Source organism: Silurus aristotelis (assembly GCF_946808225.1).
Source record: "Silurus aristotelis genome assembly, chromosome: 6".
Classification (NCBI taxonomy): domain Eukaryota; kingdom Metazoa; phylum Chordata; class Actinopteri; order Siluriformes; family Siluridae; genus Silurus; species Silurus aristotelis.
Window position 1 is genome coordinate 25,353,308 of NC_139579.1, and position 22,656 is coordinate 25,375,963.

The following is a 22,656-nucleotide window of genomic DNA, read 5'->3' on the forward strand; positions in this document are numbered from 1 at the left end:
AAAAATATAGACTATTACTGTAATACATTTACCTAAAATCTACCATAAAAACTATGGTAGCTTAACACTTATGGTAACTTAACACATTTTGGAATAAATCCTTCTACTGTATTGTCTGAGCTTAAACAATGTGAGGTAAAAGGAATGGAAATATATATTGTGCTGTCAAGTATATCTGCAGATTCTGTAAAAAAAAAAATAGTTTTTTCAGTTTTCATTAAAAAAACAACTATAAATTGTTGTTTATGTAAATCTGGTGAAGTGCTCTGGATGATCATTCAACAGTAATAAAACATTGACCTAGTTTTTATCTTGTAGAGAATATGCTCTAAAATAGCCTCATTACATGTTTGCTTCCCTAAAAAGGAACTATGGAATATAAAATAGTCTGAGAAGTAATTTACAATTGTAATCCTTAACATGTGACACACATTGAGCACATTGAGTCCCACCCCTTTTCCAGTAACACCCTGTCTCTCCACTTAACCTTTTATAATGTATGTTGCACTACTCAACATGAGGTGTTTGAGTTTAAGTCTCTGCACTTTAACAGTACGATGGCTACTGACTTCATGTAAGATTCTAATGGTGTCAATATTACAAAATTCAGACCATTATTAAATGTTTCAAACTAATTTTCACATTGCAGGTGTTCAGGTCATAGAGGTTCATCAGAATCCAGGGAATATGATTCTTTCCCCTGAATTATCGCTGAAGATTTTCTGCTCTATAACCGGCACTGATACCCCAAATCTTTACTGGTACCACTGGAACGAGACATCAGCAAAGCTCTCATTGGTCTTCACCTCTGTAAATACTAATTCAGTAACTTCAGCCAGTAAGGGTCAGTTTAAATCTCACAGACCTGACTGGCTTAATATTGTCCTGGAGTCTGATGGAGTGAGAGAGATCGGTTCTGCAGTGTGGTACTGTGCAGCCAGTCCCCACAGCATCCCAGTGTCTTCACAGAGCTGTACAAAAACCACAAATGATAAAGCTTGGGTTTTTGCACACATATACACTATTTATTTACTATTTGACACTCTTCATAAGGACAAGACCTTACCTAATAGAAGCATGGCTAATCTGTGAAGTCAGGTTTGCTAGTTATTGCATCTGCATTTTTCCATAACTAATATTTAAGTTCTTTTATTTGAAGGTAACGTTTGCACAAGTCTAAAAAACAAGTAATATACCTTTCAGACAAACATATTCAGAATTTCCCCTGGTGGTCTAGTGGTTAGGATGCAGCGCTCTCACCGCTGCGGCCCGGGTTCGATCCCCAGTCAGGGAACCAACCCCAGCCACTCTCAGTGCCGGTCCCAAGCCCGGATAAATAGGGAGGGTTGTGTTAGGAAGGGCATCCAGCGTAAAAACATGTACCAAATCAAACATGCGGATGATCCTCTGTGGCGACCCCTAACGGGAGAAGCCGAAAGAAAGTGTATAGTCAGAATCTAAATACATTTTTGATCCAATAGGGAAATTGTTTGGTTTCAGTTGTCAACAAGTTCAAATACCTCCAGAATCACACACCCATTAAAATAACAAAGAAAATAAGAAATAACTATAGTACCATAGATGTTGTTAATACTAGATTATTACAAAGCAAAATGTATCACTGTATTCTATATGCCTAGAGACATTATTCGATATTCAACAAAAATGATCCAATGCAGTCCCACAGAGTCACCAATGACAACATTTAATCTTTAATTCAGATTAAACCCTTAAAAAATTTAGTGACCTAGAGAGGTTTTTTCTGTGAGAGATCCTGACCTCAAGATTCTTTTGAAATAAAAATATCATCATGAGATAAACATCATGAGATTATTATAAGATAAAGATCAAACTTTATCAGCATATAAAACCCTGTTTACTATAACTGCTACTTTAATTATCATGATGCATTTGCATTTTTATTTTTATTTTGACAGTACACTTAAATATATATTAGCTGATAACGTGATTTAAACATCATTATTGGAACTTTTTGGAATTTGGAACTAACAATATATTAAATTTTTTTATTATTATATTCACAGGCATGAAGGTCAAACAGATTCAACAGGACACAAGGGACCTGGTTCTTGCCCAATTATCATCAGTGAAGGTATCTTGATCTATAACTGGCATGAGTAGCTCGAACCTGTACTGATACCTCTAGAACGAGACCACCGGGTTCACACTGGTCTTCACTTATACTGCAACTGGTTCAATCCTGCCAGTAAGGGTCGGTTTAAATCTCGCAGACCTGAACAGAGTGAGATCATTCTGGAGTCAGAATGAGTGAGTGAGATTGACTCTGCAGTGTGGTACTGTGCAGCCAGTCCCACAAACATTCATTAAAAAAAGATTCAACACAAAATGTGTTTCTTCTTTTTTTTATATTGGTCTCAGGTTGATGGTGATTATATTACTCATTATTAATTAGGAACGTTTCTGCAAACACAGTGCAGACACGGAGTCATCCAGAAGTACTTATTATATTAATACAAACAAGAAAATAGTAGATCACCACAATCAACTTTATAGTCTTTATTGCTGTCATCACTAACATTGACATAGAACTCCAGAGTACACAGTTGCCTATAAACATAGCCACAGTGACTACCTACAACCCCATACATCATGGACACCCTCACATTCATGGACACCAGACTACTGACTGAACTCTCTTGCACCCAATCACACACAATTACACGAAAGCACCCTCAAAACACCTTCAAGTATATGCCCTATGTCTTTATTAGTCCAGTTTTTTCTTGACCTTAGTTTTGCAGGTTCATGCTGATTGCTTTAATAGTACATGCGCTGTGAGCTCGTTCCTTGTGTCTGTTGTAATTGTCAAAGTAATTAGTCTGGTAGTACTAAAAATATATATATATATATTATTAATACTTTCCTGGAAGCCAAAAATAAGCAGATTTCTAAACAAAAAAATGCTTTGGTATCAGGCCATGTGAAAGTCTATTTGCACATAATATTGATTGTTTTACCTAAAAATCAGAGGTTTCTTTTAGCTTTTTTTAAATATTTTATTTTTGCTGTCAGAGTTTAAGAGCAATGTAATGTGAAGGTGAATGACAGAAAAAAATACACAAATATCATCATGATTAATTTTATGTTTTCAAATGGTCTGAATAATCATTCTGCTTGCAGATCACTCTGATTAAACCTCATGGATAATGGGCAAAGTTTATATGCCAACATTTTCATTCACTGTAAAAGCTTGAGATCAACAATTGTACATATATATAATTGTGTAGCTGTGATGCAAGATGAAGTAGCACAAGATCAGCACTAAAGCTCTCCTGCTTTTTAAGTGGTAATACTGACCAATTTCTTTATTGGTATCAGTGGACTCCTACTGAAGGGTTCACACTGGTATTCTAATGTATTAGTGTTGTCATGGTGAGTCCATCCAGTGAGGGTCAGTATAAATTTTACAGACCAGAAAAGCTTTAGATTGTTCTGGAGTTAGATGGAGTGACTCTGCAGTGTGGTACTGTGCAGCCAGTACCCTCAGCATCTCAGTGCCTTCACAGAGCGGTACAAAAACCACAAGTATTCATTCGGAAAATTATTGCTGTCTAAGGGGAACATTACCTTCATTGACAGGGCCAAAGCTATGTTCTTTAGTCACAAAAAAGAGTCAATCAGTTAAGTTTAATTCACACAAATCAGTTTGCATTGTTTTGTTTGAACAGGCTATATGTGACATATTTTAGCTGAGGTGATTATATGCCCATTTTCGTTACCCAGAAATCAAAGACCATTAAAAAAAAAAAAACAATCGAGTTGTAACATACAAACCCCATTAAATTTCTAAGTTAGAATCATTTGATTACCTGCTTGTGATTCCAACTAAACTCGGTATGTTAACATGTGAACAAATGAGAATGACAAACACTGAGCAAACTCAAAGAGCTGCACACACATTTCACAAATGAAGTTGCTCTGCACCAGTTTCCGCCCTGCAGGATTTCTACTTTGCAGAGCCCTGTAAGCGCAGAGGCTTTGTTCGCAACAACAGGTGTTAGCGCAAAGCAGCTCTGTGGTAAAGAACTGGGTGGAACAAAAGCATCATTCTGAGACTGTGCTTACCACATCCTCTCCTCTGTCTACCCTGCATCTTTACCCTTCTCTCAGCAAGCAGATACCACATCCTGCCCTCAGCCCTCACTGACATACTTCAACACATAGACCTTTCATAAGGGGTTGATTTTCAGTTTTTGATAAGTGAATAAAAATAACAGTGAATTTATAAACATACTGTTAGGGGTGCTTTTCTTATGTTTACTATTTGTTTTGTTAAAAGAATTTCTGTAAAGCAGAAATTTAAAACATGTTTTTATGTATTTTGTTTTCGGTGGCATTATAATATCAAATTAACATATACTCTACATTTCCTGTAGCCATTTACGATATCATGCACGTTCCCATAATACAACATTAATCATCTTCTATTCTAAAATGGAAAACTGTGATATGAACTATGGAACACACCCACAGAGTTTCAAATCTGCAGACTTTCCACTGTTGAAGAGATGAGAGTATAGGAATTCTTACTACAGAGTTTAGTAGAAATGCTGCACAACAAATGTTTTTTTCCAGTAAAATATTCATTTACAGTATATGAGAGAAGTTCAGTGTTAGCAGTCAGAAAATGTGGGCAGAAAAGTTTGAATCAGTATTGCTTTATTTTTCTGCAAACTAAAATTTCTTTTCCGTAGAAAATTACATTTATGTTCCCTTAACTAACATGACTTTCTGCATGAGTTCATATCAATACACTGTAATGGTTATAAAAGTAGCAAAGTAAGTAAAACCTCTAAACATATTTTAATATAGGTTTGTTAAATGTTGGATACACCAAATCTTACTACATTTTTATATAATAATAAAAAAATAATAATTTCCATTCACATTAGCAAATATGATATTACAGTTGCTAAAGAGAGACTATGGCTGCCTACATTAATAATTAAATGTTAAAATCTTGGTTTTAAACTTTGTAAACTAATTATTACCTGCAAAAATGCATGTGAAATAAGTTGTTCATGGTAAACACCGTGGGCTTGAGATTTCTTATAATGTTGAAATGCATATAAAATTTATAAACATTAGTTTAATAGTAGATTATTTAAAAGAATAAATGCAATTGTTAATTACACTAAAGTAATAGTACTTATGACATTTTAATGCTGAACTTTGTTGAATACTAACTGATCTGCTAAAAGATGCCAGTAAAGGAGAGGGCGAAATTTATATGCTATAGAAATATACAGAAAATAATGAAAGGTTATTTAACATAGATGTACAGTAATGCAGAATATATTAGCCTGCATTATACAGTGAGGAAAATAAGTATTTGAAGTATTTTGCTAGTTCTCCCACTTAGAAATCATGGAGGGGTCTGAAATTGTCATCATAGGTGCATGTCCACTGTGAGAGACATAATAAAAGAAAAAATCCAGAAATCACAATGTATGATTTTTTAACTATTTATTTGTATGATACAGCTGCAAATAAGTATTTGAACACCTGAGAAAGTCAATGTTAATATTTGGTACAGTAGCCTTTGTTTGCAATTACAGAGGTCAAAAGTTTCCTGTAGTTTTTCACCAGGTTTGCACACACTGCAGGAGGGATTTTGGCCCACTCCTCCACACAGATCTTCTCTAGATCAGTCAGGTTTCTGGCCTGTCACTGAGAAACACGGAGTTTGAGCTCCCTCCAAAGATTCTCTATTGGGTTTAGGTCTGGAGACTGGCTAGGCCACGCCAGAACCTTGATATGCTTCTTACAGAGCCACTCCTTGGTTATCCTGGCTGTGTGCTTCGGGTCATTGTCATGTTGGAAGACCCAGCCTCGACCCATCTTCAAAGCTCTAACTGAGGGAAGGAGGTTGTTCCCCAAAATCTCGCAATACATGGCCCCGGTCATCTTCTCCTTAATACAGTGCAGTCGCCCTGTCCCATGTGCAGAAAAACACCCCCAAAGCATGATGCTACCACCCCCATGCTTCACAGTTGGGATGGTGTTCTTGGGATGGTACTCATCATTCTTCTTCCTCCAAACACGTTTAGTGGAATTATGACCCAAAAGTTCTATTTTGGTCTCATCTGACCACATGACTTTCTCCCATGACTCCTCTGGATCATCCAAATGGTCATTGGCAAACTTAAGATGTGCCTGGACATGTGCTGGTTTAAGCAGGGGAACCTTCCGTGCCATGCATGATTTCAAACCATGACGTCTTAGTGTATTACCAACAGTAACCTTGGAAACGGTGGTCCCAGCTCTTTTTAGGTCATTGACCAGCTCCTCCCGTGTAGTTCTGGGCTGATTTCTCACCTTCCTTAGGATCATTGAGGTCTCTTTGGTCTTGGCCATGTTAGTAGTGGACATTTTAAAGGCAGACTAACAGGTCTTTGAGGGTCAGAATTCTAGCTGATAGACAGGTGTTCAAATACTTATTTGCAGCTGTATCATACAAATAAATAGTTTAAAAATCATACATTGTGATTTCTGAATTTTTTTTTTTAGATTATGTCTCTCACAGTGGACATGCACCTACGATGACAATTTCAGACCCCTCCATGATTTCTAAGTGGAAGAACTTGCAAAATAGCAGGTGTTCAAATACTTATTTTCCTAACTGTAACTTTTATCTTTGAACCAGTTACATGCAAATTTAATAACATACATTTGCTAATAATCCTGTAATTTTTTCAGGGCTTAACAGTTTATAGTTATATACTGTACATATAGATTCTTAAACTTTATTTTTATTCTTTAGTTAATCTATCTATCTATCTATCTATCTATCTATCTATCTATCTATCTATCTATCTATCTATCTATCTATCTATCTATCTATCTATCTATCTATCTATCTATCTATCTATCTATCTATCATAAGCATATTTGCTTTATATTATTTAGCTGTCTACAATCTCTTCCTCTTCATTCATCAGGGTCTTTTCTTTTGAAGCCTGCGGGGGAAAACATGTATCCTTAATTAAACAGAAAACAAACCAAAACTAAACAATTTGCTATAAATGGTTCTTATAAGGTCTGTATTCCATTATGCTAATCAATTATTTTATACATTTTCAAAAGACATTAATATATTAAAGTACTTATGTATTTACTGTTTGGCCAAAACACTTCTAGTCAGCATTAATGCTGGACTACCATGTCCATCCAATATGGGTAAATAATGTGTATGTATATGAGATATATATACAGACTACATTGTGTTTGTGACTCTGTATACCTTGAATTTCCACACTATAATGCTGACAAATGCAGCATACAGTAGACTCTTGCCAAGAAACATCAAGTATCCAAATTGCACTGTAGCATACACCCTCCCTAAGGTCACAAAGTAATCATATATCAGTTATAATTAGCATAATTTTTTAAGAATCAATGATAATTTACAGTATATTTACAATATCATCTGTTCAACTCACCTGGTATTTTATCTGAAAACACACAAAGTAAAACAACATAAATTAATACATCTGAAACTCGGCCAAGTATTTTTTTAAAGATTTAGAAATATGAGTTCTTGACTTTATAAACCTTGTGGAAAAAATTTTAAAAAGTAAAGCCTGATACTTTTAACAATACATAAAAATGAAATATTGTTGCATGAGACAGAGTAACATTTTTTAATGGTTAAATGCAGATCTTCAAACTTTTTTAAAATGATAAATATTACACAAATTGTTGGGGTTGAAAAATGTTAAAGGTTGAAATGTCAGCCCAATCATGGAATCAACATACATTTCTGAACTTGAGAAGCATGATCCTGATATCTCTGGATTTGTTTTGTACAAACTGTACCTGGGGAATATCTGAAGCTGCGTGGGATCTTCTTGTAGCCATCTTTATTGTAGAAAGTAACAATGCAAGTGAAAGTGTTTTTGATGTTGGTCCACTCAGTTTGTTGGACACTCAGTCTGCTGGACATGCTGTAAAGATTGGTTTTTGGATTTTTTTGGGCGGCATGGTCCGTTGCAACACTATTCATTCTCTCTTTCCCGTTCACTTCCCAGCTAATGCTAACATGATCAGGATAAAAGTCGTAGACTAAACACACCAAGGTTACATTATGGAGGTCTTTCTTGGCTTTGCAGAGCTCTTTCGGGGAAGGTGGCAGCAACTCTATTGCCGGACTGGTGATGTTCATGTTGGGATCTAAGAGGAAAAGGAAAAAAGTGCTTTAGAGGAAAATGATACTGTTCACTCTTATGGATGTCATTAACTAACATTAAATAAAAAAATATATATATATTTTTAAAGAGGCTATGCTGTCAATAACTTTAATAGGATCATTAAGAACAGCAATGATAAATCAATAAAAATAATGATTTACTGTCACTGGTATCTTATTATTTTATCTTTCTATTTTAAACTTCACATCCTGTTCTTTGTAAAGTACATTAGACCGTTTATGTGTCAGAAGAAACTGGTTGTGGATAAAGTCCCTTATTCAGTTCCTACTGTGCCAATTAGGATTGATAAGAGTTGAGCTCCCTATATTACTGGCTGAAATAATGACGGCCCACAAAAATCTGATCCATACTTAGAACCTTATTTCGAGTCTGTGGTTAGAAAATGTATTTATTATTTTGTAGAACACGATGTGTTAATGGTAATAAGGTGATAGTTGGATAGTTGGCAGAAAGTCTTTCAGGTGGTGGGTCCTTGTCCCCTATTTGTTCAAGAGTTGCAGATTAGCTTCCACCTCCTAGAGCTTATCACCCATGTTATTGCTGATATTATCATGTTGATTCTTTTATATGTTTCTTTTAAATGATGTTGTGAACCAATGTGGTGGGTTCACACTTGTGTGGGGGGGTGTTACAACCCACAATATTTTGCAGGTTGTATTGCGTTCAGGTGCATGTTTGCAGGTGCCATTCCGAGTCTCCAGTCCAGGCCTTTCCTGCACTTCAGCTAAATCAAGCCACACCCACCTCCCACAGATGACTTCACCAGAACATAGCCCTATTAAATCGGGTCAGAAGCTGGGATCAGGAGCTCTCTTTGTTTAGTTTGCTATACTGTTCCATGTTTTGTGATTTCCTATTATGTAGCAGACGCCCTTGTCCAGAGCAACATGGAAAAGTGACCTATTATTGACCTACGCCTGTTCCAATTCCAAGTTTGCCTTGTCCTGTTTTGACATTGCTAGCTGATTGTAAATGCTTACTGTATTATACAATTGTAATATATGTACATATGTGTGTTGTCTTGTTCACCGTTAGTAGCAGTGTCAACTCAAGTCAAGTCAAGTCAAGTTTATTTCTATAGCGCTTTTCACAACAGACATTATATTAAAGCAGCTTTACAGAATTCAAGAGTTTAGGTGAGCAATGTGTATTTATCCCTGATGAGCAAGCTATGGCGTCTGTGTCAAGGAAAAACTCTCTTAGATGTTATGAGGCAGAAACCTTGAGAGGAACCAGACTCAAAAGGGGAACCCATCCTCATTTGGGTGATATCGATAAAATCTGATATCGGCAGCGGTGTAGCTGCCAGTTCTGTTGGGTGTGGGTTTCTTCCCTGTTTGTGGTGAGGGAGTTAGGGAAGTGATTTGTCTTTTCTTTTGGGTTTTTTTGTCGGTAATTTATTTTTTGTTAAAATGTGTTTTTGTTTGTTATTTCGGCTTTGGTCCACCCTGAAGTTTTTCCCAGTGTAGTACTGTACACATTTTATTATACCTCCTGTTATTAGATACCCCGGTGTTTGTGTTCCATTCTTTATCCCACAAAATACCACATGCGCTTACAACCACCCCGTGCCTTTAATCACACTGTGTGCCCTAACTCTAAACTGGGACGTAACAAAGCCCATTTAATTTTTTTCAGTCCTTATCACATAATTAATATTTTTTTATTATTATTCTTTTTTTTTTAGGAATTTCATTATGTACTATTTTTCCTCAGTTGTAATGTGTCGATATTATTTTTTTTAGGAAACAGTGTGACAACACTGCAATGTGGGATGCACAGGCTATAAGACATAGTCATCGATTTATAAATTTTTAAATGTCCAGAAAACCACTGGTGTACCAGCAAACAGATACTGAACAGCAGTTCATGAAAAAAATAATGTGAAACATCAGTCAAATATGATTTAGTAAATGTCAATGGATTAATCTTGCATGGCTACTTCTAAAACATGCACACATCATTTTTGGTTGTAACTTATGATGGTACTGTAGCAGCATAATGAATTTTGAAGTGTACAGAAACATCCCTATGGCAATTTAAAATGCTTGTTTAATTGGGAGTATCTTTTTCATTTAGCAAGATAATAACCCAAAACACACAGACAACACAACAAAGGTCTTTGTCAGGTAAAAATGTGGCTTAGAATGGACATTGAAGGGCTCAGACACCAGAATTTTAAAGGGAGAGTGACAAAAGCATTTGTTCAAGTCTGAAAAAGTGTGCAACAAAGAATGCAACCATTTTTTTTTATATCAGTGCATCATTGAACATATCCAGTCATAGCAAGAAACAGTTTTTTTAATCTTTAAGACTCACTTGATCTCTCACCAAAGGTGCCATTTTCAAAGTTGTTTAACACATCTTGGTGTATCATATATATCATATTTATTTTATTATTTCATATTTGTTGTGCAATGTCAAAGCCAAAGGTCATCAGTGTATAACATAAACACTAGAATCTGCTTGTCGTTTTTATAATTTTGAAGGGTTGTGCATAGAATAACAATGAGTAACAATTAATTTACTCCTGACAGTATTATTAAACTTAATTTGCATCATAAAAAGAATATTTGGAAACAATCTCAGATAAATTAATGTGTAAACTCTAAAGCTAAATAAATGTGCCTAAGTTTAAGAACTTTCACATCCAAGCGATATATTAGTGTTAGTTTAAGCTCTAAGAATTGTATTTAAGCTATTTAAACAGTGTTAGGTTTTGGCACCCACATTGTGCAAAGCCACCTTTATTAATGCTGTATTGATGTATTTTTGCGTGTAATGAGTAACAAAGATATTACTATTTGTTATGGCTATTCATATATGACACAATTGTTAACGTGAACACTTTATTTTTTTCCTGATGGGCTAAGAATTAATGCATGTATTTATTTATTGTATATGTTAACCACATACATATATCGATCAGATACTTGCAATTTTAAATTAGGAATAATATATTGCATATTTGTGAATCTTAAGCTAAACAGAAGCAGATATTGAATCATATATCACATTAAATCAAACTATATTGACATCTCAGTGATACATTAAAGATTTGTTCTTAAATATTAGTAGTTGAACTTTTAATGAAAATGGCCTAAGAAATGTTCTTTGTCTTTTAAGCTAATTTGTACTTCATTTAGTGCTGCTAAACATTAATTGTAAACTTGAATGAATTATTTTGTAAGTTAAAGATGGGATTTGTAATGTATTTTCACATGTTATCAAATAGTGAAAGTACATTGTGTATAGAAGATACACATTTGATGACAATAAAAAAAATAAAAAAATAAAATCAGTGGTAAACTTACCCAATACTGTTATTTTGGTCCCTGCACCAAATTCCACTTTTGTGTACCCAGCACACGTTGATTTAACTCACAACAGAAACTAGACCTGCTCTAATAAACTTTATTGAGTTTTCTGATCCGATTAATTAGGTATCATTGAATTGCTAAAGAAGTCAGAAACTATCAATTTAACATTAAAGTGAAGAACATAAGAAGTATTTTAGAAACCATGCTGTATATGATGTCTATCTTTTATTTATTTATTTGATATTAATTACATAGCAGATCACTTGTTTTCCAATAAGGGTACAATAAAGATGTTTGGCATGGTGCCAGAGTTGTACACGCTAACTATATCATTTGGATTCAGACTAAGGCTAAGGTTATTGAATAGCCAATTTAATTGGTACTATGATACACAAATACTATGACTTTGGCTGAATAAATGATTTTAGCACAAGGGAATAAAAATATCTGACAAAGATCACAATGATAATGCTTTGAAATTTTTAAGCAACTTACCCAAAACTGTTAGTTTTGTCCCAGGGCCAAACTTCAAGTCAGCAAAGCTGGCACACTGACACAAGGCCTGACATAAACTGCAACAATGTAAAGGCACTGATGGCTATCAGTGTTTGAGGCCCCTCATCTATTAGAGACTAGAACAGACAAAGCTTTCTTCTGTACGTCCTACGAAGGGGCCTCTTATAACATTCAGAATTCTGCAGAATTAGCTTGGTCTGATTTGTGCTAAATATTTGTTTGACTTGTTTACATTTTTTTGATTAGCCCTCTGCATGGATTGGACCGGGAAGTGGTATAGCATGTATGCATGCTGGATTTAGTTGGTTTGCTAGATTAAATACTGACTGCCAGGGATTTCTGTTCATGTGAATAATCTAATACAATTTAATTGTATTTCAAATGTGTAAATAAAGTTTGCACATTTTATGTTTCACTTTAATTGTTCATATGTTGGGCACAAGCCATCACAATCCTGCCTTTAGAGTTTCTAGTTCTTAATATGGCTTTACCAGCTTTTCTCAGATTTTGGGCTACTATCCAAAAAATGCAGGTAAGTGAAAAAGCAATGCTAAGTTACCCATCGTTGTAAAAATGTGTGTGTTCTATATGGAGTGAATTCTCTCTTCATGCTTCCACTGTTACAGGGTCTGGTTCTGAATCCACCATTACTCTTTCCACGATAACGCACTTACTGGAGGTAAAAGATGAAGATGATATTGGACAAATGTTTTTATAGGTCAAACGTTGACTTAAATTCACATTAAAATTCAAGCCATAACCTGCTGAAATGCACTTGTGTGTGTTTTTCAAATGTAAAAGCCTATAGTATTAACCATGTGCATGAAATTTACTGTATGTGTATAAATCCTTCAGCAATATTTTTCCATGCCATTAACATACATACTTTTTATTTTAATATGAAATTCATAAAGATAATGAAGCATTACAAGAAAACTTTAATAATTTTCTTAAAAAAAGCAAAGTATACTTCAAAGAGCATGTTCTGAGTAAACATATTTATATTATAAAAAGGTAAAATATATCTAAATTCTGTTAAACCAAGAGGGAAATACAGAAGAAAAAAAAACCTAACAAATGAAAACAGAATTAGCAAAGCATTAAGAAGTAATTGTCCTTTTAAATATAGAGCTCTTATCTAAACTAGCTGTTAGCATACTGATATAAACTGTGCATTCTCCAAAGTCACTTGACCATCTGGCAGCTCTTTGTCATGCCCACACCAGTCTCATTGCCTTCTACTTTGACTTGCCCTGTGCAACAGAAAAAAATAAATATATATGATTTAACTAGGCGCTGTACATAGTAACTGTCCTTGGTGTGGCCAGTAACATTATAATGATAATTACAATAGCGGAGGTGGAGGCTCTTTACCTGTCTCTTAACCATGACCAAGATGATTAAGCCGTATATAAAACTTTGTGCAATGAACATGCTGTAACCCAACATGGTTGTTTTCACTTTTCGAACATACGTTTCTAAAAGGAAACAAAAGAAAATTGTAATGTAAACTGAATTGCTTTAAAGCATTTAAAATCATGCATGCACTTGAATCAAGAGGACAGTTTTATTTAAGATTTTATCAAAAAGATAAGCCTATTATAGAGTAGGCCATGTTGTGTATGTATGTTTTGCAATGATAGGTCTTACCAGCCGCATATTCTCCATCGCTATCAACTTAAAAACAAGAGAAAGTTTTAAGCATATTAGTATGTTAATAATAATAATAATAATAATAATAATAATAATAATAATGAATATTATTATTAGAATAACACCTACTTTTTGTTCCTGTTATAGAGTCAGACGTTGTTGAGTATTCTGTGCCATTAAAAAAAATAACGTTACAGGTGAATGTTAAGCCTTTAGTCCATTCTGTTTTGTAGTTGATATTCAGTCTGCTGGTGATGCTGTAGAAACTGCCAATTCGGGTGGCAACCTCATCTGTACTAACGTCAGTGGAGCGGTTGCCGTTAACATCAGTCCAGTACACATTCACATGGTCAGGGTAGAATCCTTTAGCCACACACACCAGTGTGACATTTGTCTGTGTACATGTTTCCTTTTCTGCAACACTGAGCACCTTGACAGAGACAGGCTTTGTGATATTTATCTCTCGATCTGAAAATATAAGGTTTTTGGTTATCATTGTTAAAGCTTATGGCTTATGACAGAATAATTCCAAGGCAACTCCAGCATTTCACACTTACAAAATGTCTCACAGCAATAGCAAAATACCAATAACTCATGTATTGATATACATATTTAAAACTCAAAGCATGAATGTAAAATGAAACAGACTTTTTAAGTGAGAAAACACATTTTCTACAAATCGTTAATATTAAACCAATTGCATAAATCAAGAATAATATAAAAGATACCTGAAGTACATAAAACTATGCAAATTAAAATGTTTCTTGTTTAGGGAATACATAATTTAATTACAAACAGGGTGCAACATGTTTTATGGATTTGATGTGTCGACCATCACTCTTCATATTATCTGAGTTCATGTAGAACTTCCTTCATCTAGTGGTTCAGTACACTTAAGTATATAAACAAGTTAATTACTTTATGTCTTAGAACAATGACTAATTGGATATTTTATTTGATGGTAACTTTGCTGTGGTTGTAATAACCTAAAGGCTTCAGTTCTTCCAGTTACAAGTCCCAGCAATGTTTTTCAAAGGATTTTGCTTTTGTTCATCTAAACTTAACTATTTTTTTATGGATTTTGCAACATATCTACAGTATGCCTTGCCCTATCATCATTTTCATATATTAGATTTTGCAGTTGAAATTAATTTATATATTTTACATATGAAAAAATACATGGTTATATGGTTACATTTCAGAGGTTTTTTTTTTTTGTCTTGTACTTGTGGGTTATTCATATTTGACATTACGGTTGAACTCAACTGACTCCTTGGCAGGAAAACCACAAGCAATTTTCTACGAAACTACAAGTTAATTTTCACTAACGTACAACTCTATAGAACAAGTGTTCTAGCATAACTGCCTCCAAACCTCTAAACATATCTGCTTTTATGACAGAAACCAATAATTAATGTTGTATTTACATCTATTATATGCAATTCATACAAAAAAGCATAACAATTCACAATAATTTTTTGTCATTGCTATATCTATTATTTAAGAATTCTACGTAAGTTTTAGGCATTTAAAATAAGTTATTTGATAAAATAAGATGTTTATTAGCCTATATGATGCTTGAATAAAAAAGATAAGTGCAGCCTTACCAAGAACATAGAGTTTGGTCCCCTGGCCAAAGTATGCAGGCAGGTTGTTCACAGTTAATTTCAGTATGAATAAAACAACCTACAGCCCCAATCCTTAAAAGAGTCCTATTAGCTCTATCTACACACTCATTCCTAAGGTTCTTAAAAATACAGCACTAAAACATGTTAATCTTCCATGTGGTTTTGCTTTAAAAATGAATCAAATGGAATATGCAGCATACATGTAAACAAAACTCTAACAACGTACTGTTATCTAAAACCTGAAAGATAATTTCAGAAGCCTATAGCCTATAATATTAAATTCAGTCATCATTTTATTATAATAATTTTACGATTATTAAGAATGACATCTAAATATTTCTACATTTTAAAAGAAATAAAATTAAAGTTTTAAGAAACTGCTTTCAAGGTTTAAACACTACAATGCTGTAAAACTAAACTAAACAAAAATTTTCAAACAAGTCTGAATATGAATCTATTAACTCTCCACTAAAACACAGAGTCTATTATCTACCCACATCAGCAATTCATGTCTACATACTATACTGTATTAATGCCACAGAAAATATACATTTTCAACATATATAATACTGACATAAAACTGTAAAAGTTAAAGTGAATCTAATGACAAAAACAAATGCTGCTGGTAAGATACATATTCTTTTAGTGAATTTCTCACCTATCACTGTCAGTTTGGTTCCATTGCCAAAGAATGCTGGTTCGTTGTAGTTCACACTGATATTACGCTATAGAAAAAACCTGCCCTACTGTCATGATCTGCTATATACCAACAGTTCGTTTGATAGTTGTAATTTAAATTAAAACCACTCTACATATAGTTAGAAGTCAAAATGCTTGCATTAGCACTCCAATAGCTTGTACTGCATTTCACATGCCAGTTAAGGAAAAGATTCATACATTTAAAACAAAGAATTGCAAACCAATGTCAAATTGCTAGACAATCTATTACAGATCACCAGAATAGACAGCATAGTAAGCAGTGATTGCTTTTAGTTGTATGATAAGTCTTACCAAGGACTGTTAACTTGGTCCCTCCACCAAAGTATGCTTGAAGGCTCCCAGAGGCACAGCATGCACTAATAGCTCACTAATGAATTCAATCAGGTATCATGTCCAAAAATGCAATCTACTTTTTGCTAATTGTTTTTTTTTTTAATTGCATCATCATGATGTTGACATGTCTCTACTGCCTATTACAGCAATAAAAATTCCATCCAAAAGAAGACCAGATTGTCTTTGGTATTTTGTTTCAGTTAAGTCTATACACACTGACTTAAAAACAAACTTTTGAACCAAATCTCTTTTGAGAAACATTCTTAGAAATGGTTTAAAACACTAAATCGAACTTCCTCACCTCTTACTGTGAGTTTGGTTCCACTGCCAAATTACGCAGGAAAGTAGCCTGTCACACTGACTCTAAGCAACTGAAAAACCTTCACTTTTTGTACAAAATGAACAGCTCTACTATTACACACTGGCACACATCTTAGAGGCTTGTAAGAAAATATTCTATGGATTAGTTTTCCTTACCTAAAACGGTGAGTTTGGTGCCTGCTCCAAAATATGCTTGCAATCCGGAGCACAGAGATTCAAGGCTGTATCTTTAACATCTATACTCAGCTTAGTATAACAGCATTTTGGTGGTGGTGTTTTGTTTTCTCACAAATGAGACAATTACAACAAAGAAGCCATGCACTTTTTGCACACTTATAGCTGTATTAGTTTAGGACATTTACAGAGAGCTTTGCTACATGTATTTCTTACCAAAAACGCTAAGCTGACATTAAACAATGCCAGAATAAAACAGATATGCTTACCTAGAACTGTTAGTTTGGTCCCCTGGCCAAAGTGTGCAGGCTGAGTGTTCACATTGAACAGCAGTAGGATATAAACACTCTGCAGTTCTCAAATGCATGCTAACATACTATTTACACTGCACTTTCAATTAAACATTTTCCTTAGCTTATTATAATGTTTCTCAAGTCTATGGAATCTAAATCTAATTTGTTAAGAAGAGCAAAAGTATGATTTAAATTATTATTATTATTATTATTATTATTATAAATTTTTTTTAAAAAGCTTTCTAATACACCTCAAAAACAACATAGAACATTAATCAAGTGAATATCACACATTTCTCACCTATAACTGTAAGTTTAGTTCCATTGCCAAAGTATGCAGGATCTGTGCTCGTCACACTGACACTGAGCTACTGAAAAACCATCATGTTTTTCTCCCTCAAAACGAATGACAACCTCAAACTAACTTTGATATAATTACACTTGTACATGCTTTAGAAGACATACCTTATAAATAGATATAATTTTGTTTCTTACCTAAGACAGTGAGTTTGGTACCTGCTCCAAAATATGCTTGCGTGGCAGAGCACATAGATTTAAGGCTGTATCTTTAATCTCTATGCTTCAGCTCAAAGATTTATTCTCTACATTTACATTAAATTAGCAAAGTGTAAACAGCATTAGTTTAGCAAATATATAGAGCATGTTCATATTTCTTACCAAGAACAGTTAGTTTTGTTCCATCACCAAAGTGAGCTGGATTTCCAAAGGCACAACGTAAACACTAATGAAACAAACGGCTTCAATTGCATGCTCTTTACTACAGAACTACCCATCAGGATTTGTCTGTCTTTTACACAATGCACTAACACTCAATGTTTATAACATAAAATAATTGATACTTGATGACTATAAACATGATATTTCTTACCAAGAACTGTTAACTTGGTCCCTCCACCAAAGTAAGCCTCACGGTTCCCAGAGGCACAGTGTACAAGCTCACTAATGAAATGATCTATCCATTATATCCTATAGAGTCTGTACAGTCTACACTTGGCTAATGCTTGATTATTTTATGTGCATCACATGAATGTCATGCACATAATGTCAAAGATATCGCTGTCCTCTTTAAGGAGGACATTGTAAAGGAGTTTTTTATAATGGTACATTTAATTACAGCAAATCAGACCACATCTGTTCAAATAATTTAAAAGTTTATTCTAACATAAAGCATTTTGAGTTCCTGAAGGACTAAATCTGTATTCTGTACGGATTTGTATATCCTTCCTTCTTTACACAGATCACCAAAGCTAAATAATATGACAATGACAATTTATTAAAGAGTAATTGCAAATGAACAACATATCTCTTACCAAGAACTGTTAACTTGGTTCCTCCACCAAAGTAAGCCTCACGGTTGGCACAGTGTACAAGCTCACTAATGAAATGATCTATCCATTATATCCTATAGAGTCTGTACAGTCTACTCTTGGCTATTGCTTGATTATTTTATGTGCATCACATGAATGTCATGTACATAATATCAAAGATATCGCTGTCCTCTTTAAGGAGGACATTGTAAAGGAGTTTTTTGTAATGATACATGTAATTACAGCAAATCAGACCACATCTGTTCAAATTATTTGAAAATTTATTCTAACATAAAGCATTTTGATTTCCTGAAGGACTAAATCTGTATTCTGTACGGATTTGTATATCCTTCCTTCTTTACACAGATCACCAAAGCTAAATAATATGACAATGACAATTTATTAAAGAGTAATTACAAATGAACAACATATCTCTTACCAAGAACTGTTAACTTGGTTCCTCCACCGAAGTAAGCTTGATTGGCCCCAGAGGCACAGCATAAAAGCTCACTTATGAAATCACCCAACCATTAATGCCATGTAGTCTCTACCATCTATTGTTCACACTATTGCTTATTTATTTTGTGTATAAAATGTACATCATATGTACATGTTTATAGAATATTTAGCAAATCCATAAAGAAGCTCTCTGCTCACAGTAGCAGTTAAATTACAGCTTTAAAAATGCAGCTCAAATGACAAACCTCTTCTGAATTCTTTATGAACATCAAACATATATACACACACAAACAAAATTTTTATTTAGCTTTCTCACCTAAGACAGTCAGTTTAGTTCCTTTGCCAAAATGAGCAGGAGAGTTGTTGGTCACACTGACACTCAGCTACTGAAAAACTCTCTAAGGACTCTCTTATCTCTAAGCCCTAATAAACTGTCAACAACTGTATATCTTTCCCTTTTTCACAAATCAGCAAAGCTCAACTATGCTTATTTTACAGTAATTTCAACTGAGAAGTAATATGATATTTCTTACCCAGAACTGTTAATTTGGTTCCTCCACCGAAGTAAGCTTGACTGTTCCCATAGGCACAGCATGCAAACTTACTAGTGCAATCACCCAACCATTATGTGCCAAATAGTCCATACTATTTATCACCTGTGCTTATTTTTGTGCAGCACATTTACATCATATGTATATGTTTATTGCATATTTAGCAAATTCATTAAAATGTGTTCTCTTCAGAATAGTATTTTATATATAGCTTTAAAAATGCAGCTCTATTGAGGTACCACTCAGAGCAAACCTAAGAAACATACAAACTATTACATGGTAAAAAAAAATTTTTAGTTAAAGTTTCTTACCTAGGACTGTCAGTTTAGTTCCATTGCCAAAAAAAGCAGGATAGTTGCCTGTCACACTGACACTCAGCTACCGAAAAACTCTCAAAGGACTCACTATTTCTCTATGCCCAAATAAACTATCAACACCTGTATATTTTTTATTCTTTCAACAAATTGGCATAGCTCAATGATACTAATATTAGAGTTATTTTAACGGACAAGTAATTTAATATTTCTTACCAAGAACTGTTAATTTTGTTCCTCCACCAAAGAAAGCTTGACTGGTCCCAGAGGCACAGTGTGCAAACTAACTAATGCAATCACTCAACCATCATATGCTATATAGTCCATACTATACATCATCTGCCTATTACATTTATTATTGCATAATTATTTTTAGGTTTATCAAATCTATAAAGGAGCTCTCACTTTAGAATAATGCTTCAGCTATGCAGTTCAAATGATTACCCTCTGTCAAGAAACATAATATATAGTCTCAATTAAATGTATTGTTTTACATGTCACACTTTAAAAAAAGATAATTAAGCTTCCTCACCTCGAACTGTCAGTTTAGTTCCTTTGCCAAAGTATGCAGGATCGTAGTTATCACACTAACACTCAGCTACTGAAAAACCTCCACTTACTTATTACTATGATAACTGGATATATTATACTCTATCACAATTTTACATAATTAATTAAATAGCATAATATTAGCAGCATGAAACCTCTTTAAATTTTTAATCTTCACATATACATAAGTCTTTTGAGAAACCGTAATTTTGTTTTTTTTTAAGTTTAATAAAATTACTCACCTATTACTGTGATTTTAGTTCCACTGCCAAAGTGTGCAGGATTTAAGTTGTTCACACTGACACTAAGCAATTGCAAAACCTTCACTCTTTGTGCAAAACGAATGTGGCCCTCAATGTAGCACTGCATTCTTTTCAAAATGTACACAATATAGACGTTTTAGTAGCATTTCTTCTTACCTAAAACGGTGAGTTTGGTGCCTTCTCCAAAATATGCTTGTGAATATGAGCACAGAGTTTCAGGACTATATCTTAAACATCTACAACTTATATTAGAGAATTACTGCCTGCTTTATTTCTACATCTGTCTGATGTTTAATATACATAATAGTTATTCTCCCTTTAAAAAACTAAGATGGATGTCCATGTGGTAAAAATGACTTAATACAGTGTGTCTACTGTCTTACTGTTGTGCTTGATTTTGAATATGATCAGATTTACAAGATTTCCTTAAAACATTCTTGTAATAACACCTAAACATCCCTGTTTATTTAAACAAACATACTAAACAAAACATAAGCAATACTTACCAAGAACGGTCAATTTTGTGCCATTGCCGAAATAGGCTTCATAATTGGCACAGCATTTGCTTGTCATATCAAAAAGTGTGTCTATATTCATGCTCTAATGTATATTTATATAAATACATTCATATATGCCATTAAAAATCCTTTATACTGCTATTTAATAAGTGAATATTTCATATTTTTAAGTCAGATTTGAAACCAAATTACGTTTCTTACCTAAAACTGTAAGTCTGGTTCCATCTCCAAAGTATGCTTGATTATTGGTATTTACAGTCTGATTGCATTAACTCATTTCTTAGCTCACTGTATTGCTAATTGCATCAACCTAACACAATCTTTTTTTTTTTTTTTTGGTAGAACTGACTCTACATAAAATCTGACTGTTGGGATTTTAAGACCAAAATTTGCTTACCTAAAACTGTGAGTTTTGTTCCAGCTCCAAAGTAGGCTTGATCACGATTATCACGGTATGATTGTGTGAACAAATTTTCATATCTCTCTAATGCCAATGGCCGATTTTTTTGCCTTAACTATGTTTTATATATTTAAAAAATCTTGGATTCTGCAATGGCTGAGTAAAAAAGTAATGTAGATGGAAAATATTAAAAACATAGACAGTAGCCTTTTTCACTATCCACAATCCCCAAGCATATGGTTTTTCTGCAATGCCAAATGGAATGAACTTCTCAGATTTTCAATAAGCATTGCAATTTAACAGTTTCATATTGGTGATAAATTGAAGATCAAATCATTCTTACCTAAAACCGTTAATTTTGTTCCATCTCCAAAGTATGCTTGATAACCGCTGTCACAGTACAACTGTCTGAACTAATTTCCCAGATCTCTCTAACGCTAATACTCTAAAGCAACATTTTTACACATCTGCATAATATATGAGGGATTGTAGCTTTGGGAAGAAAGATTATTTTAAGTGTTCTTATGATTAAGTCAAACAACATTTTAGAAAATGTCTTAGATTTGAAATAACCCCCCTACCACAGTAAGAGTTCCAAAATCATTTATTTATATTACAACATCTAGATTTCTTTCAGATGTTTTATTATCATTAAATATAAGTAAGATTTATATGAAATAACTTTCTTACCTAAGACAGTGAGTTTTGTTCCAGCTCCAAAGTGTGCTGGGTTGGCATTGGCACAGTGCACTTGTGCAAACAATTTTCCTAAATCTTATGTGTTATTTTTTTCTTTTATTCCATAAACGTACATGACTATATCGTTTGTACTGGGTGAGACTATGGCTAAGTGAAATGGCACATTCAATATTGAACATTACTGACTTAGATTACTGATTAGAATCAGTGACACTTCTAGAAAGAATCTGTGCCCATTAAGTCAAAGCATAGGTTTTTTTTGCTAACTAGTACATGATCATTTCGTGACAATTCCAGAACTAAAAACTTACAGAAAAACTGTGGGTTTCATTTCAGCTCCAAAGTGTGCTGGATTGATGTTGTCA

General features: G+C 33.9%; 1 protein-coding gene and 1 gene segment (V, D, J or C); both read right to left on the reverse strand.

Moving 5' to 3' along the window:
* Positions 1 to 6,947: 6,947 nt before the first annotated feature.
* LOC310727752 (Ig lambda chain C region-like) lies at positions 6,948 to 8,206 on the reverse strand. The segment is given in 4 exons: positions 7,861 to 8,206; positions 7,485 to 7,496; positions 7,286 to 7,383; positions 6,948 to 7,001 (listed from the first exon to the last, which is right to left on the reverse strand).
* A 4,742-nt stretch (positions 8,207 to 12,948) lies between these two features.
* Positions 12,949 to 22,656, reverse strand: part of LOC310727469 (T cell receptor beta chain MC.7.G5-like) — a 28,934-nt gene continuing 19,226 nt past the window's right edge. The window contains exons 3-7 of the mRNA XM_083543989.1: positions 22,283 to 22,342; positions 13,871 to 14,209; positions 13,739 to 13,765; positions 13,463 to 13,566; positions 12,949 to 13,341 (exon numbers count right to left, since the gene is read on the reverse strand). Of these exons, the coding sequence (XP_083400115.1) occupies positions 13,327 to 13,341; positions 13,463 to 13,566; positions 13,739 to 13,765; positions 13,871 to 14,209; positions 22,283 to 22,342 (545 nt within the window). The 3' untranslated portion in view covers positions 12,949 to 13,326. The remainder of the gene's footprint in view (positions 13,342 to 13,462; positions 13,567 to 13,738; positions 13,766 to 13,870; positions 14,210 to 22,282; positions 22,343 to 22,656) is intronic.